General features: G+C 48.2%; 1 protein-coding gene across 1 annotated transcript in view; it reads right to left on the reverse strand.

Annotated features, from left to right (window-relative positions):
- Positions 1 to 18,043, reverse strand: part of LOC8032264 (protein jagged-1) — a 97,908-nt gene extending 79,865 nt beyond the window's left edge. Inside the window, exon 1 of the mRNA XM_040504004.2 lies at positions 17,702 to 18,043. Within this exon, the coding sequence (XP_040359938.1) occupies positions 17,702 to 18,043 (342 nt within the window). The remainder of the gene's footprint in view (positions 1 to 17,701) is intronic.
- Positions 18,044 to 18,371: the final 328 nt, after the last annotated feature.

Below are 18,371 nucleotides of genomic sequence, written 5' to 3' on the forward strand. Positions count from 1 at the left end.
AGTTACAATGATTAAGCTTCGTTTGCTCGTGGCTGTACGCATTTCGGCATTTTCTTTGCCTGCGGAAAATGGTCTGCCTGAGAGTGCTACCAGACGCGAAGTGTACCTGAGCGACGCTAAGCTATGTCAACCTCGCTTTGCACATTGCTATCAAGGCGCGCGTTCTTTGCTGGCTGACGTTATGTTGGAGCATGAAAGGATGCCGACTTGACCCCACCTCCGTAGCTACGACATCGCCGGACACTTGAATGAGTATAGTTTACCATTGTGCGTGACCGATGTATCTTTACGGGCCTAACAATGACCCTCAAAAATCGCTAATCACAAAAATTGCTCGTGAAGTGTCGCTAAAGTTTATAGCCGAATATCCTTCTTGTTACTAACACTCGCTATACGCGAGTGTTAGTAAAAAATATCGATGAAAAAAAAAAAAACCTATTTGTAAGTCGTACAAAATCAAGCTTTTGGGGGAAGAGGTTCTGAGTCTTGTCCAGACCATACAGGGCCGGCATCCGTCAACCGCCACCCGCCAAATATGTCGGACACCGCTGCCAGACGTAGAGTGGACCGGCGTCTGGCAACTTTCTCGGCCGTCGGGCAGCTGATGCTGATTCCATGCTAGCTGCACTTGGGCAGAGGGTTTGCCCAGGACTCTCAATCTGGGCGGGTATTGAAAACCTCTGTGAGGGGTTTGTTGGAGGTGTGTTTCATAGGCTTATGTACATTGCGCACAAAAGTTTAGAGACACGTCGACTCTAGCTGCAGGGAGGCTGTAACTGTGCGCCATAGGTTTGGTACCATGGGTTTGGCAATTCTAGAGATGTGTTGGCTCTATCCAGGAGTGGAGTTCAGGTGCATATGATAGATTTGGTACCATGGGTTTGACAACTCTAGATGGCTGTCAACTCGACATAGGCTGAGTTTACATGGATGCGATCGTAGCGAATCGAATCGAGATTAACCGCCTATGATTGGGTAGACGAGGAAGGGAAAGGAGGATCGCGGGCGCGTGACTGGTCACATCTCGATTCGATGCGCCACGGTCGCATCCATGGAAACGTAGCCATAGAGGGCAATGGGGTGTAGGTGCTTATCATATGTTTGGTACCATAGGTCTGGCAATTATATAAAGCTGTCGGCTCTACCTGGGGGATGGTGTGTAGGGCTATCGAATCTCAATGAACGGGGTATAGGGCTGTGTTGGGCGGGGGGGGGGGGGGGGGTTAGGGGGAGGGTATAAAAATAACCGCCGCACCGGCTTACGGTCCAGACCCGCGCGTTCACGACAAAGTCCGGTTCCGAACCCGAAGCCCGTCCAAAGGAGCGCGGTCGATGCGTCTGCCCGGTCGCCGCGCAGCCCCGCCGTCTTTGTTGCTTTCCCGTGGCATGCAGTGTCCGGCGGCCCGCAGCAGCAGCCAGCACCGGCGGCGGCGGCATGCACGGTAGCGCCGGGAGCCGACCGAGGCTCTCCGGAAAACAGGTTTCCCGGCCGCCCCCCGCCGACTCGCCGGGCGAGGCCGGGAACGGCCGGCCAGGCGATGGCCGCCCGAGATACGCTGCCGGACGACGCCATGGACCGGGACGACGCCTACGCGACCCTGCTCAAGATCCCCGCCGCCGACACCGCGCTCGGAGGGGCCGGAGAGCTGACCCTGACGCGGCCGCCAGATTACGGACCGCTGTCGTTAAAGGGACACTGACAGGGTATTTATGCTCGCCGAGGTTTTTAGTTGTACGTGACATTTGAGAGCTCAACTACCCAGAACAGAATTTGCGGCTCGAAATTCGGTTTCTTTCCGCCCGAAAACCGCCGATCAAGAACTGGCCGGTTCGAGTCTCGCTCACTCTCTTTTCCGCGGTCACGGGCCGTTTTCTAAGGTATCGATGCGACCACCAAATTTAATCAAAGTCGTGGGTCACTGAAGGCACACACTCAATATTAAAAATAGAAAAAAATATGAAACCAATTTTTTGTGGCTTCTAAAAAGCTGCAAATACGTTGATTGAAAAAAAAGTTTCACAGACAACCGGAAGCATTCTGTGCGTTCGTCGTTTCGCGTATCGTGGGACTCCCAGGGACGCGATGGCAGCGGACGACGGGCGTGAGACCTCTATTTCAGAACTGTCGTTCGCGGTACCGGAGAAATTTGTCTGCCTTTAAAAGAGAAATTTGGGACTGATCGAAAGAATTGGTCCTCATCCCGTACGACATGCCCGACCACCAAGCCGATTTGCACGAAGACGTCGCCGAGCCGTCGCTCCCTTCTCATGGCTGAAGACATCGCTCGCGCAAACGTCAAGCACAACGTGTCTACTTCGAGTTGAATATGCACGCGTACGATTTCTTTACAAGGTGAGAATGTCGCCAATGCGGGGTGCATCCCGACTTCGACCCGGGAGTGCTTTTGCTAAAGGAAAATCGGTAGCAAACTTTCAAACTTACAGTTTATCGGCTGAATTATTACTAAGGAAAAAGATCCCCAACTTTCGATATCCCCCAGTTGCTTAGTGGGAAAGACGTTCGCTTTACACGCCGTAGGGTCGGGTTCGATCCCCCGTAGAACTTTTTTTTTTTTTTCGTATGTTTTTTGATGTCTACATTTCTTTTCTTTTGTTAAAATTATCACTGAAGAAAAAAAAAAAAGAAACAAATGTTGTGGACGACACGTCGCTGAATTAAATGGTATGGGATTTCCTTTTTGGCACCTGCGAACTCAACGTAATCACTTTCCACGAGATGCAAGGAGCATATAAATCAGGTAGCGTCCGCTTTCCGAGGTGCCCGTAAATGGTCTACAGGAATTGCAGCCAGCCAATGGTCCCGATCCCGTTGATCTTTCGGAAACTCTGTCGCACAATGCCACTTCTGTTTCGGACGCAGGACATGTGAGCCAGCTCTTCACGCAACATCTTGGGTGTATTCTTTTCGGAGCCGATCAAAATTCACCACGGGCACTCACTACTCATCTCCAACTCCTCAATATACAAAACAACTCATCTTGGAGTACAGAACAACGAGCGGAACATACATAACTGCAAAAGAATCCCACGGCGAACAGTTCCCGTACCCGCACGCCGCATGTCGTCTGCTACCGGGAAGGAGAAAAAAAAAAAACAAAAAAAAACACGTCGGGTGTAGCCACGTGACTTCCGCCACTCGCTCTCTTCTCTCCACTTCTCCGACCTCCGTCGGGTTTCGGTTTCGGTTTCGAGCAGTTGCGTCTTTTGGCTTTATTAAAAAAATACGCTACTCTCTTGCAAAATATTAATTGGGTAGTCCTCTGACACCATAATGAAGCGCCTGGCAAAAAATTAAAAAAAAATTTTGGGGGGTGTCAGTGTCCCTTTAAAGCGCGGAAGCCCCACCGTGGCTTCCCGGAGAAAACTCCCAGCGGAGAATTTGCACCGACAAGACGAGGACCCGCCCGGAGGACGGAAGAGCTGTGGGAAGCTCAGTGGTCATGGCGGCCCCTTCAGTGTCCTTCGCGGAGAGAGCGCGGTCGTTCGTCCGAACTCGAGCATGTTCCAAGCATGTTTGCTTTGTACGCTTGGGACATGTCTGCAAATAGGTCTTGTGTGACGTCATACAAGAAAGAAACACTGACAGTGTCTGCATATTGTCTTTTGTACGGTGTATTAGCGGTGCGACCGGGGCTTTATACATCCGGCAGCTTAGGGAAGTCGTGACAAAACGAGCCCCAATAGTGCCAAGATCGTCACCAATAGCCTCAGAAACGTAAGGCGTGGCATGCCGTCCCTTCTTCGCGTTTCGTTCCTTTGCTCTCTCATCGGCTACCGCCGCTATCCTATTGGCTACGGAGCCATAATAGAGGGGACTCGCCACGCAACGTGTTTTCATAACCATAGGCGATTTCAACCATTTCGTTTTACCCCATTCCGTTTAACTCCCCTCATGACCCCCTTAGCTTTCCTTCCCTCGTACTATACGGCGCAAGTCTCACGTCGTACTCAAAGCCCATTAAAATACGATTGGTCGATCAGTCACTAGGCAGCAGGTAGGAAACGTAGTCTAACCCAATATGTGCACTAAAATACCGATCGTAAGCCTCCAGATGTCTTCGGCTATACAACTCGGTGGCGTTCTTATGCTGACTATAAGACTGTAGCCGAACCCCGGCTACACGGAGAGTAGGTCGTCTGCTTGTTGCGCAGGAGTGGCGGTGACATCACAACGACGCAGAACTCTGATTGACTTTGATCGAAAGGATAGTGGGTAGACCTCAAAGCCAGATGCCTTGAGGTATACCCACTATTTTGTTTCCAATCAGCCAATAAGAGCTTGGCCTTCTGACATCATCGCAACCCCTGTGCAAGAAGCAGACGAACTTGCCCTCTGCGTCTCTGACGACACGAGACACGTAGCGCTCATTATGCATTCACACGTCCTGCCATTTGATTGGCCCTTCGGAGTTCTTATCGGCTTGTACCGATATCTCATTCGCTACGAAACGTTAATAAGATACTCCGAACTAGCTCTGTGTTTCTTAAACTCTCGATAGCTATAGAGGGTGCGCGCTCGCAGCACCGGTGACTGCTCACTCGCTAAAGTATTTTGTTTACGAGATAAGCACCATGAAGAAGATGATCTTTAAAGCTCTTACGATGAAAGAAATGCAGGGTTAATCTATTTTAGTTTGTGCATCACTCCTCGCGAGTCGCTCCCTGTCTCACCGAGCGATGCTGTCACCCGGAGACTTCCTGGCCATAGCGAAGTCGAGTCGGCATCCAGCCAGCAATCTTCAAATGACATCTTCTCTGGAGGTCGGTTACCCGAAGACCGAAGACATCCGCGGACGGCAATGTGTTTGCCGCTTTCGCGTGAAGCGTGCGTCACGGGATCCGCCGAACAGGTTTTCCAACACAACCCTTTTGGACCCGCCGCAGACCTTGTTGGGTTGTTGTGGACAGCATAGCGGGTGCCCAAAAGGCGGGTAAGTTCGCGTAATACAGAATGCGCTCACCTATTAAAGAAGAAAACAGAAAAAAGCGCAATCGTCGTTCCGCGTAGCGCCTGTCCCAGAGAAGTCAGCAACTAAAGCGACATCTCGTCGAACATGGTGGTACCTCGAGGATGGGAAGGAACGGAGGTGAATCTGTAAAGGGGAGAGAAAAAGGGGACTGACGGCGTCTCAAGCATTTTACAGTGGTATAGCTGTTACGGACCCGTCCGTCCCTGTTTTGCGACGGCGTGCGCGAAAACGAAAAGTTTCCTCGCTAAATTCGGCGGGAAATTCACGCACCAATTCAGTTTTCCCAATAAAGTTAGCGGCGAAATTGACGTGACGTGGCCTATCCACCAAATCAGTTTCCCCGCAAAATTCGATGGAAAAATTGATGTCGCGTCACCTGACGTCACGAGACCTACAGGCGAATTCAGGATCCCCGCTAACTTTAGCGGACAATTTTACGTCAGTGACCTATGCGACGATTCAATTTCGCCGCTAAATTTGGCGTCAAAATGGCGGCACGTAACCTGCGCACCAATTCAGTTTCCTGGCTAAATTTGGCGGGAAAATTGATTTCACGTGACTTGAAGTCACGGGACCTACGGACAAATTCAAATTCCGCGCTAAATTTTGCTGGAAAAATTGACGTGACGTGACCTACGCGCCAATTCAGTCTCCCCGCCAAATCCTGCGAAAAAATTTGGCGACGATACGACGATCGTCATCGTCATATCGTCGAACAAGCAGCACAGCTGCTGCTGTCTAAACGAATCACGCCGTGTGATCGTGCCCCAATTTTTTACATCTCGCCGTGTCCGCGTGTGGGGAGCATGCAGATGTACTTCTTGAGCTGGGCTATGACTACCAGAGGCGAGCACCTTAGTATCACTCCGCCTTTAATGTGAATCATAGGATAAGAACACAACAGAAGAAATTACGAATTAAAAAACAAACAAACAAAAAAACACGAACATTATAGACCGCTTCATAAATTTCCGAAGCTGTCTGGGTCTCAGGATTTCTAATAAAACTATAAAATTTCCCAATAAAAAAATTCCTAACCTGAAGCGGACGTCCTGTTATGCTATTGTGCACGGAGTGACCTTCGGGTGATGTTTGACGCCGTACATCGCGGAAGTAAAATGAAGCAGTATGGGGTTCACCTGTAGGCATACCTATTTTTTCCTTTCCAAGGTGTTTACGTTTTCTAGTTCCCGCGGTAGACATTTCCGTGCCCACTGCTCGTGAGCAGTGCTCCGTGTTATGGGATAACAGTGTGGAGAACCGATTTCTTACTATGGCCATATATATGTCGCCAGAGATTTCCGTATATCGGGTTACGAATCTTTTTCATTCGTTGCGAGGTACAATCTCGAGAAAAGTTCTGGTGGCCATTCGGAAAGAACTTACGTATATTTTCCACATAGTTGCACCCGATGTCACATATTACCACGTCGCGTTAACTATAAAAGGAAGTGCCTTTTATAGTTAAAGTTTAAGTTTTATAGTTATATTAGCTTTGCCCTAACCTCAGCTTATATTCCACCGAATACGCACTTTAACTCGCTACGCATTAAATCTAAACTATTGACAACATTCCTTCTTTAGTCATCCCAACGGGGTCTTGCTCATTGCTCTGTATGTTCTCTTTGCTCTGAGTCATGGAAGCCGTAGCTTCTTTTGAGCGGCTATACTGAGGAGAATGATTGATTGCAATAACTAAATATTTAGCAAATTAACTAAATAAGTTCTAGGTTATTTAGTTAATTGGTTGATTTATTGATTGGTTATGGTCATCTGAACATAATCAATCAGCTGGACTACACTCTTTGTGAGAACTCAAATGGGGCGTAATAAAAACACTTAAGCACGTTTTTTCTTTGTCACAACATTGTCTAGGCAAAGCAAAGAAAGAAAGTGACAATTTTTTTCTCTTTTCAACGCAGAGAAATGCTTACAATCATTCTTTTACCGCGGCTATGAAGGTTAACACCGGAAAGTTCAGCAGTTCACTCGTCTGCTTTCCCCAAAAGATAGGACTTGTTCAATACTCTAGGATTTACTGCTAAACCAACTAGCCACCGATCTCCCGTTTTTTTAACCTACTTTCCTCTCTTTTTACCCTTATTTTTTTTTTTTTTTTACTTATCTTTAACACCGCCTTTCTCTTTCCCCAAGTGTGAAGTAGCTATCCAATATATCCCCGAGGGATGACCTTTCCGTGTTTCCGATTAATTTCTTTCTCTGTAAATCATCAAGCTCTAGCTGGTCACGAGTATATACGTGTAAAAAATGTAATGCCTTAATTATGTGGCAAAAGAATCTTCATATGTGTAAGTATTATGCTTATCTAAAAATAACTTGAAAACCTTGAACATAGTTCAATATTCAGAGAGTCTGCTATACGCCTTCGCACGTGATATAGGAATGATAAGAGGGGGAAAAATGGCGTAATTATCTTGAAAAGTAAATTTTCTCTGGATATTTTTTTGTTGTTGCAAGGTGAAAATGTGAATATGTTGAAAAAGAAACAATAGGCGTATTGACAAACAAATAGTTCCAATGGCTGTTTAATGTAAAACAGGGTAGAGGAAAGATAGCGCGCACGTTGCATGTTTGCTACATTGGAAGAATTAAAAATTTAGTTCCAGATCTTTTATCACCACCACAGGGCGTTCCTTGTCCGAGTCGTCTTATCATCGCCGATCAGAAACGCGGGTTCAAGCGATCAGCCACCGCAGAATTCTTTTTAAATAACGAGGTAAGTGTTTATAGATGCCAATGCTCTATCGATAAAAACAGCTTCAAAACGTTTCCATGGCAGTACACTGCGAAACAAGAGCTCATAATGCCGTTAGAAGCAACACACACACACAATAAAAAAGAAATTGTTCTGGGACATCATAAAGTAAGCGTTTTCATGGCGCTTCACTTATTATTATTATATCATGTAACATATAATATCGAAATTATGCAGATGAATGAACCGTACTTTATCGAATGAATCAAGGACGAAATTTTTGGCGGAGCCGGGATTTGAACTCCGGGCCTCCCAATATCCGGTCCGGTGTCCTAACCACTCCATCACACCACCCGGTCTTTTTTCTTTTTTTCTTTATTCACACCACTCGGTCTTTCTGGCGTTTGCTGTCTCGGTAATGCACAGCAACGAAATGTACCCAATCAGATGTCATATTATTATATAATATTATATAATATATAATATTATAAATATATTATATTATTTAGTATATATTTTTGATAATTATTTATAATTGTCAGTATCATAGCGTGGAAACAGTAGCATAAGTCGGGAATTGCGTAACAGCGGGACATTTTTTAATCGTTAAGTGAAACTTGCTCCCCCACAAGTAATCGAACTGGCTCTGACAGACCCGTCTATCTATCCGATATGATACGTGCCAAAAATAATTTAAAAAAATATTATTGTTATTATTATTACGATTATTATTATTATTATATGTAGCTTCCAATATATCACTTCATTTCATTTATTTTTCTCTCAGGGCCCAAAGGCATTAAATAAAAAAAAAATAAAAAAAAATAAAACGGCGATGACTCGTTCATGCTAGCAGTGTCGCGGTCTGCACTCTCGCGATACGATTAATCTGAAGCGTGCATTTGAAATAGCAGAGCTTTTTCGTGACCGGCGGTAGGTCACATCTCCCATGGCTCAGAGAGGTCATGGTTCGATACCCACACCGTACCAAATCCCCCAATTTTTTTTTTTTTACCTTTTTTACTGCCGTGGGAATGCCGCTTCTCGGAATAGTGTATAACTTTTTCATGCCTTCTCGGAATTCCTTTATTAATATAAACTGCGGCCAAACTGGTGCCGAAAAAAAAAAAAAAATTTGGAACGTGGAAGCGGAAATGCCGACACGGTTAGTTGGCCTCGGGACGGCACCACGAGTTCGATTCCCAGCGTATACAACCTGCCTCGGTATACAGAGGGGCCTTACACCGGCGTGCCTTTATGTAGCGTCAATCAGCACGGCGTGATGCACGTCCAAGGCGTAAAGCCGGATCACACTGCTCATGCGGCATCGTACAAAAGGTCTGCGTGCAGGCATGTTCCCAGCATGCGCATGTACGAAGCGAACATGCTTTAGACAGACTTGAGGCGTGTTCGTAAACAATTCTGTCATCTCGTCGGCAGCAAACACCCTGTCTTTTGTACGATGTATATAAACAGCGCGTCTGCAGCTTTACGCAGTTGCCCGGCCCTGACCAAGAGGCCTTGCGCGGCGAAACGATAAGAAACTTTACAAACCTAACTTGAACACTATATATACGTCTTTAAACGGCGAGACTCGAAACGAACGAGGAGAAAGACTGGACAACGGGAACGTTGACTAACAACTGTCTGTATTTTTGTAAGCAAGAAAGAAATTTGTACACAACCCTTTACTCACGATGATATGGGCCCGCGCGACACTTTCTCGGTGCCATCGCGGTCCTACACCGTGAATGCGGCATCCAACGATGTAAATGTTCCACCTCACTCTATATCTCTAGCAACGGTAAAGACACCTAACTCAAGCAGATTGAATCATCCTTTTGTTATTCTATATATATCTGTGCCTCCACTATCTCTCGAGCTTGTTTGTTCCTTTTGCACAATACGACAGCAGCCTCAATAAGAGCGGTCTGCTTTCCGTAGTCTTTCTCTTGAACCTCCGTTCCCAGTCGCGCGGTTTCAAGGCGAATACGCACCAAGTTGCCCAATCATCTATTCTGTACAACACTATATTCCCTTGCACCTTTCTAGAGACCGCAGCGGACGCTACAAGCTACCTCAGCCAATGCATGCTGCAAAGGGACCACGTGACCACGCGCTTACTCCCCGAAGGTCCCGATATACCCTGACGCTGCATTGGATTGACTTAGACGACTTGTAGTGTTCCTTGAGGTTCATCAGGGCTAAACGGAACATAGCCATGTTTTCTGAAAAATGGCATCCATACTCCTAATTCGGCTTCTCTAGACGCTTTACTACGCCTGTAATGCGGAGAACAAGTTCGTCTGCTTCTTTTGCAAGGGTCATGGTGACTTCAGAACGCCGAACTCCGGTTGGCTCTGATTGAAGGATAGGGACCTCAAAGCAAGCTGCCTTGACGTCTACCCACTATCTTTCAATCACAGCCAATCAGAGCTCGGCGTTCTAACGTCACCACGACCCGCGCAAAAAGAGCAGACGAACTTGCTTTCCGTATACTCCAAAAACAATCCCCATTTTTATTTTGCCTGTAGCTTGGTTTTGCTATTCGAAGTGTTTTGTTTTTGTTTTTTGTATGGAGTTAAACATCTTGCTTCGATTGTGCTCTTCGTTAGAAGATTAGGAATGATCGCAGGAGCGGTCCATATACGCTGTATACGAATGGGGATCACCGTGGTGTGAGAGAGGTCCTAAAGTGTTATACGGGGTAAAACTGACCACTCAAGTACACATTCGATAAAGATCTCAACTCGTTAAGTGCGGTCGCTATACTTTTTACGGCTCGTTTTATGGCTCTTTGGATGTCGATGCATCCGAAAGTCTAGAGAAAGAAAACCGATGGAACATGGACTGATACCAAGATGACGTAGTTTTTGTTCCTCTCTCTAGTTTCTCCGCACTTCAGTCCCAATCGTTCATAGCATCAGGTTATTTTTCATGATAGCTAGGTTGGGATTTCAGAAAGATATCGTGTGACGTTGCAAAAAAATACTACCAGATAAGAATGGCCATTGGGTCGGTCTATTTTTCCCCCCCTACAAATCGATAAAAATGAGAAAAATATGTTTTGTCATCTATAGAAGCTCGATGAAAGTCATAACGTGTAAAGGATGTAACGGTGACGCGAGCAGGGTCATCAACTATACAGTCTCCAACGACATGAAAGACCCAATCGACGGGACAGTTTCATACAACCATGAAGAATTCGTTTTTACGAGGCCCACATTAATTAGGACGAGGAAATAACAAAAACAAACAAAAATGTTTCTATTCCCTTTTTGGACATAAATTACCTCCGGTAAATGCGTTTGCTTATCATCGCCACCTAGACAGCCCCTGCGAATAGATCCTTCACATTGTGGGGAACTATTACATACATGTCGTTTCACTATGACTATGACGTAAAAAACATCGCGGCCGAGTACGTTCTGGGACTTCATGTACGAAACCCGCGTCATTGCTCGCTTCCGCTCGCGGGTACAGTTACCTCGGCGCTTATTCGAGCTGGCTTTTATTTGACCTAGAGCCACTAATTGAGCTAGGCTTAGAGTGCCGTCACTCTATTCCCCGATATTTTTGTGGGCGCCGCCATCTTGGTGCTTGTTCAGAGCAGAGGCCACTGCCGATCGTCATGGACTAGAGTCGATGTTAGAAAGCTCATGTAATATTGCTGTGCTCTGTCGCGAACTGTCTAAAGATTTGTGGAGGGCGGAAAAGCGTTTCCTGTGGTTTTAGATAAAGCTTCAGGTAACTGGCAACCATGGTTTGAAGGCACCAGGTGGGATAAGTGTCGTCTCCGGAGCGTAGCTTATTTAATGGAACTAGTTTGACCAATTCGTTGACGGAAATTGCCAATATTTGGCAATGTCTCGAGCACAACACACGCCCCGAGCGTTCCCCACCAAGACGGTATACATATGAACTACCAACAAGAGATTATCTAATTGTTTGTCCTGGCGCGCATGTACTTTGCATTGGTAATGTGAGAAAATCGCGCGGTCTATAATGGACGTCCGGAGGCATTTCCCGAGGCCGGCAATTTCGCATAGCGCGACTTCCTTCGGAGAAGACGAGCCTGAAACCGAGTGGAACGAAGCTCGAGAATCATCATCATCCTCATCGTTGTTGGGAAAAGGTTACGACAAAGGTGCCCAGATGGGTCTCTGGCTGCATGGTGTGTTTACCGCGTCTCAAAAGGTAGTCTCCCGCTTTACGGCCGGTGACGTCATATAGGTGTCACGCCTTCGCCGGCCGCCAGGATCGCGACGTTCGACGGCACGACACGTGAGCTTTTGCTACGGCTTTTGAGGCCACTTCGGCGCCGGTTTTGACGTGTGTGGCGGGTTAGGACGCTAAACACACCAGTTGGACACGCGTTCCAGCCAGCAGCGTATAGTTAGATAACGACGACGACGGCTTCGCAAGCCCGTTTTGTTTTCCGAAAGAAACGCGCGCCACGCCGTGCCAGACAGCCCGTGGCCGGAACGGACGCCGTTCTTCGGGGCCATCGACGGACCGGCCGCGCTGCTTGACCAGCTCTCTGCTCCGCCATGTTGGGACAGTTCGTGCGGCGACGGCGGCGGCAGGGCGTGAGCGGCCCAATCTAGAGCAGGCCGGGCGCCCTTGGAGGTTCCGCCGGGCGTGGCACCGGGCCCGGTTCCGCGTTGCGCCGGGCCCTTCCGGACAGGCGGCCGACGCGACTAGCCAGCGGCCTTCCATGGCGCCGACGGAGGACGCCCGACAAAACTCCCTTTTCGCTCCACTCGCTCTCATAGGAGGCCGCGGCCGAGCAGCTGGACCAAAGCCTTCGAGTCACAGCCACGCGCTGCTAATACATGTGGCGTAAAAGAAAGTGTACAGACACTGCCCGAGGCACGTCTTTTTCTTGTCTACGACGATCACACGGCTCGTACCACAAACTGTCTGCAGAAATGTTAGAAACGTAATGTGAAAAAAAAAAATGCTCCAGGCATCTCCGAAGATCACTGCGTCATCATGACCGCAGCTAACATCGTGTCTTGTGCGATGTATAGACCAACTCAACTTACTGATCTCCCGTCACCATTGGTGACGCTGCTGTCGGTGCTGCGCATGCGCAAACGGATCACTCCTCCCGAGTTTGGTATGTGCGCACGCGCAGTGGTGCCCACAGTTGGTGTAGGCAAAACCGGCTTGTTTGGTGTGTATACGGTGGTGGTAGTGTGTGACTGCTGCTCGGCTTCCACCGCAGATGACGCTGTATACGATTCGACGAAGGCCAATGAAACAGCGCCAAAAATGCATCGTCACGGCGTCTCGGCGAGTTCCAGCTGCCGAAGCTTCCGTGGCCTGCCACAATGAAGAACGACCTGCAGCAGCACAGGCGTCTCCCACATCCATCGAAGCTATTGGGACGCCGCCAGGATCGCGACCGGCGACAGCGAGACACGTCTATGACGTCATCGGGCGGAAATCGAGGGACCACTTTTTTGGACGCGGTAAACACACCAGTCGGAGACGCGCGTTCTAGACACCATGGTACCTGTACCACCAAAAGACAAGACCTGCGCACCAAAAAAAAAAGAGTCCGGCTTCTCGCGGAGTAATACTGATTTCACCCTTTATGTAGATAAATAAGATGTATATAGATGCATTTTAGATTAGATACACGTTATCTTCTGAAGACGCACGCGTTTCAAACTCCAAAAATCATCGTTTCTTTCTCCGACAACCAAATATCGTAAGAACTACTTCGCGCCGCGTATGAACAGTGCGCAAAACTTCCTCGTTCTTCTTGGGGTGGAAACCAGTAGAGGTGGTACTGGCAGAACGCGGCGTGGTTTGTGTCCACGTACACCTCTCGTTCCGGAAACGCGTTCAGCGCTCTCCGAAGGGATCAGTTCAATGCGCTCGCGCTCGGAAACATGCCTTCGGCCTCAATGTGGGATTGTCGGTCACGTTCTTCGAACAGCGGCTGTTGGCGGCGGAGTCCGGCCGTCGGGCCGGTCGCCCGAAGCTGGGCGCGGGCGGTGCGGCCGGCACTGCGGAGATTGCTTTGCTCGCACGCGTCCCCGGACGTGATTGAAAGGGCATCGGGATTTCTTAATTATCATTCCAATTATGGGACCCAAAAGGTAGTAGTACCGAGCGCATTGAATCGCTGTTTACAATGGTCAATTTGCAAGAACGAATATCCCGACGAGTCGCGGAGTTGCTGCCGTAAATTTGCCGAAAGTTCGGTTTTTCTTTCTGAAATACCAGCTTAAAATTTACGAGGATTACATAGACGCCTTGCAGCAGCTATGCATATGGGCGCTCCCATAACCGACTTTCAGTTTTCATTTTCTCTTCTTTCGTTTAATTAACTTATCATTACTACAGCGGGAGAGGTTATTGCAATTTTAAATTATTCTGTCTGCTTCTTCCCGGCATTGCCCTGTGTAGAGGCTCGTCAACGCTCGCTTCAGTTGTTTGGCATCTCGTTTAATTACAATCGGTGTAATATATATGTAACTTTGTAAGATCGGTAACGGAGTTTTTTTTTTTTTCAAAGCACATCCGAAATGTACGAAAGTAACTCCGCCATCTTAAATTTCCGGTTGTTCCTTCTGCCAATTTTCAACTTGCTGCACAACTTTAGAGAGATATTTTATTTCGAAACCATCGCGCATGCAAAATAGATGCCTTTATAAAAGCGCGGTTCAAGAATCGCCTACTATTGAAATCTGAAGATATGCTTTCTTGGAAACAAAATTGGAACGAGACGAAGAAGCTTCCGCGCACTCCACAAGTTCTTCGCCTAGCCCGATTACCTGACCGTAAGTGTAAGGTAGCGTGTTACACCGAGGCGTGCTAGAAGAAAAAAAAAAGAGTAACATGCAATCAGTGCAACGTTTTTTTGTTTTTTTTTAATGAACATTCCGCTTGACTGCTTCTATCTTCGAGAACCACTCCTTACCTTGTTTATCTTTTTTCGTCGGTAGTGGGATGACTTCCGAGCATCAGGGTCACACGCGTGTTCCTTGGAGGTCGATTAATCCTCAGTGTTGGCGGTAACGGGTTACAAGCAACGACGTTACCGGTAACGTTGTAACGTACTCGTTACGATTTCAAAACAGTAACGGGTAACGTACTGACGTTACTTATTCCGAGTAACGGGTAACACGTCACTTGTCACATATTCTTCCCAAGACTTACAAAAAGAATGACACTTCCATTGTTTGTGTTTTTAGGCGCCAGGCCATATACATCTTAGTTGTTTTTTTTTTGCCTTTCCCTTTGCGTTTTTTCTCGTAAGTACTCAGGTGGAACCGTAAAACGAAAAAGAGAAAATTGTGTTCAATTTCTGAATACTGTCAAGACCGGTTATAACGAAGTCGGTTCTAACGAAATAGCGGCTACAGCGAAGCGATCACTATTGCCCATTCCCTTTTGTACTTCGTTATAACCGAAGTCGGTTATAACGAAATAGCAAATATAGCGAAGTGATTTCCGATTCCGGTTGACTTCGCTATAACCGGTCTTGTCGGTAGACATAATTTTTTTTTTTTAAATATAGCGCTTATAATCTGTAACGCGAAAAGAGCAGAACGTGTAAATTTATAATAAAAAAGTAACGCAAAAGTAGCGTGTGTTACTTTTTATCAGTACCGGCAACGCGTTCCTTTTATTTTGAAGTAACCATTAATGTATTTCGTTACTTTTTTTCGGCAATGCCTATAACACTGGCAATCCTACAGCCATGTCTTTTTTTCTTAATTTAAGGTAATTTCACACCCGATAAAAGTCAATCTTTTTCCGATACTGAAAATAGACACTGATGAACTCCAAATCTGTGGAAAGTAAATATTCCTCCTCTGCGCACCCCCCCCCCCCCCCTTTTCCTCCTTAAAAAAAAAAAATAATAATATAGCGTTTACGAATTTAAAATCAATAAATAAACGAAAACACGGAACATCAGATAGGTATAATCTCAGCCATGTCATTAGTTTCCAGTTTTCTTTAGCAAAAGCCCGGCGTAAACGCCGGTCTTTGGTATGGCACTGCAATATACACCGAAAAACACAGAATCTCAGTAAAAAAATAACCTCACCCCCCCCCCCCCCCAAAAAAAAAAAAATAGCACGAATCTTAAAAAGTCAATCCCGAAACACGAAACCATATATGTAATCCCAGTGATGTCATTATCTCGTTTCCTTAACATAAACACATATAAACGCCGATTGCTTGTCAAACACCGAAAGACTATGAATCCGTGCGAACGAACTAAACAACTAAAACATGACCCTACAGTAATCCCAATAGTAGCATTGTCCAGTTTTCCTCAACACAAGCCCGATGAACGACAATGTTTTTGTCCGACACCGAAAGACACCGAATCTATGGGAGCAAAGTCAGACCCGATAACCGCCGATTTTCGGTCCGACACCGAAAGACACCGAATTTTCGGAGGAACAAAGGAAACCCCCGCGGAAACACGGAGCCCTGCGCGTAATACCCGTAATTCCATTAGTGCCATGTCTGAGCGCCCGGAGGCAGGAGTAGCGCCCATTGCGGACGCGGCAGCAGCAGCCGCGCAGTCCGTCCCAAGGCGTGTCTGGTCGGCCTCGCTCTCCGTCCGGTCAGGCTCCAACGAGCAACCGGCCATTCCCCCGAGACGCCCGAGGCGTCCGCCGGGCAAAGAAGTCGAAGGACGCACTCTCCCCGAGCGGCCGTGCACGCGCCCAAATCCCACGGGTGCACGCACCGGCGGCGATGAGCGGTCAGCTTGCTTGGGCCTCGCCATCGACCAGAAGACACGTCCCTTCCGCGCTTCGAGAGCGCCTCCGCTCTTTACGGACACAGTTCATGAGCGCTCCTGTCATTCCGCTTGGTTGGTTGGTCGGTCAGTCGCTCGGACCGGTTCATCCGCCACTCGGCACGCTCATGTGTGGGCCTCCTCACAAACCATGGCACGACGGCGTACCATAGAAGCTTCGTACCAGAGGATCTCTGTACGCTTAGCTCTAGGCCTCCTCACAAACCATGGCACGATAGCGTACCATAGATGCTTCGTACCAGAGGATCTCCGTACGCTCAGTCCTATGCCTCCTCACAAACCATGGCATGATGGCGTACCATAGATGCTTTGTACCAGAAGATCTCCGTACGCTCAGCTGTATGCCTCCTCACCAAACCATGGCGTGCCAAATACTTTTGTGCCGGACGATCTTTGTAGGCCTTTGTCTACGCCTCCTCACAAACGATGGCCTAATATAGATGCTTCGTACCAGATGACCACTGTACCGGAGACTACGCACCAAGAATGTATGATATATTTTAGTAAAAAAAAAATACGGTTGAGTTTGAAAGAAGTTTTATACCAGAAGATATCGTCACCAAAGACGTCACCAAAGATATCGTCACCAAAGACAAGAAAACATCCGTGCCTAAACTTCTTTTCCCCCTAGAAGGAAAACTCCCCAAACGATCGTGTCCCGAAAAAACTCTGTTCAGTAAGTCTCCGTTCCAGAAGACCTCTGTACCAAAAAAGCCAAGTAACAGAAAAGGTCTGCGCTACAACTTCTTTCCCCGAAAAAAGATATATTTAAACCTAAGTGATTTTCCACATCCACCGGAGATACCGGAGCTAGAACACTCTGCCGGATTATACTGTCCAAAAATTCCAGGCGAACCTAGTATCTTAAAAAAAAGATTCCACGATGTCCAGAAAATAAGCCAAGAATTGGGTTCCAAAAGTGCAACACCTCTTTGACGAAGGTTCCACCTGTCTGGCTACGATCCTGTTAAAGGGCCCACAGCCCACATGGTATGAAACAGTAGCATGTTTGCTATAGGAGTTATCGGGAAATGTAACCTTTACACGCTAGGCCTCACCAACTTCATTGTCAGGTGTTCGACACCATATGAAGCAAAAACGAGATTCCACCATGAATGGCACTCGTATAATAAAAGGGGACGGGCTGAGGAACCTTCTCCACGCGAGCGTTCCGAAACAAAGCGCGGTAGCACTCACCGTCCACCTGAAGTGGAAAGGCAGCCTGAGCAGAAGCTGCTGGTCCGGATGCGTCTTGACCGAAAACGAACTGCCGCCGATGAGCGGCGACGTGAGGTTTCCAAAGGTGCACGGTCCGGCCAAGTCCACACTGGCCTGGTACTCCTTCAAGCAGAGTCTGAAGATGGTGTTGCACTGTCCGGGGCACCGACCGGAGGTCCTGGCGACACCGCCGCAGCAGCCGCCGTCCAGCAGCTCCCGACCGGGGTTGTCGATGCCCAGCACCTGGAGCTCGAAGAACCCGGAGCCTCGGACCGCGGGCAACCCGAGGCACAGCCAGAGGAGGACGGCTAGGCGCGCCATGCCCGCGGCTAGCCGTCGGGGCCCAACCCCTTCATGGGCCGGGCGACCGGTCAGCGGGCCGGTCGCCTGGCGGCCCGCCGCGCGTTTCGTCCGAACATGCCAGGGGCCGAATCGGTGGCAATCCAGTTTGCGAGGGGGGGACTCCGAGGGGCACGGGGTGGGCTGCCGCACCGGTCGAGGACGACGCGCGACTGGAGCGGCGATCGCCGCTGCCGTGTGCCGGGGAGGGATCCCGCCAGGGGGACCCGCGATGGCCGAAGGGGAGGGGGGCCCACACGCGAGCGCCGGGATGCCATCGCGGTCCCCCCTCTCGCCTGAACCCCCCCTG

The sequence above is a fragment of the Ixodes scapularis genome, unplaced genomic scaffold, assembly GCF_016920785.2.
Source record: "Ixodes scapularis isolate PalLabHiFi unplaced genomic scaffold, ASM1692078v2 PGA_scaffold10__122_contigs__length_95168666, whole genome shotgun sequence".
NCBI classification, from domain to species: domain Eukaryota; kingdom Metazoa; phylum Arthropoda; class Arachnida; order Ixodida; family Ixodidae; genus Ixodes; species Ixodes scapularis.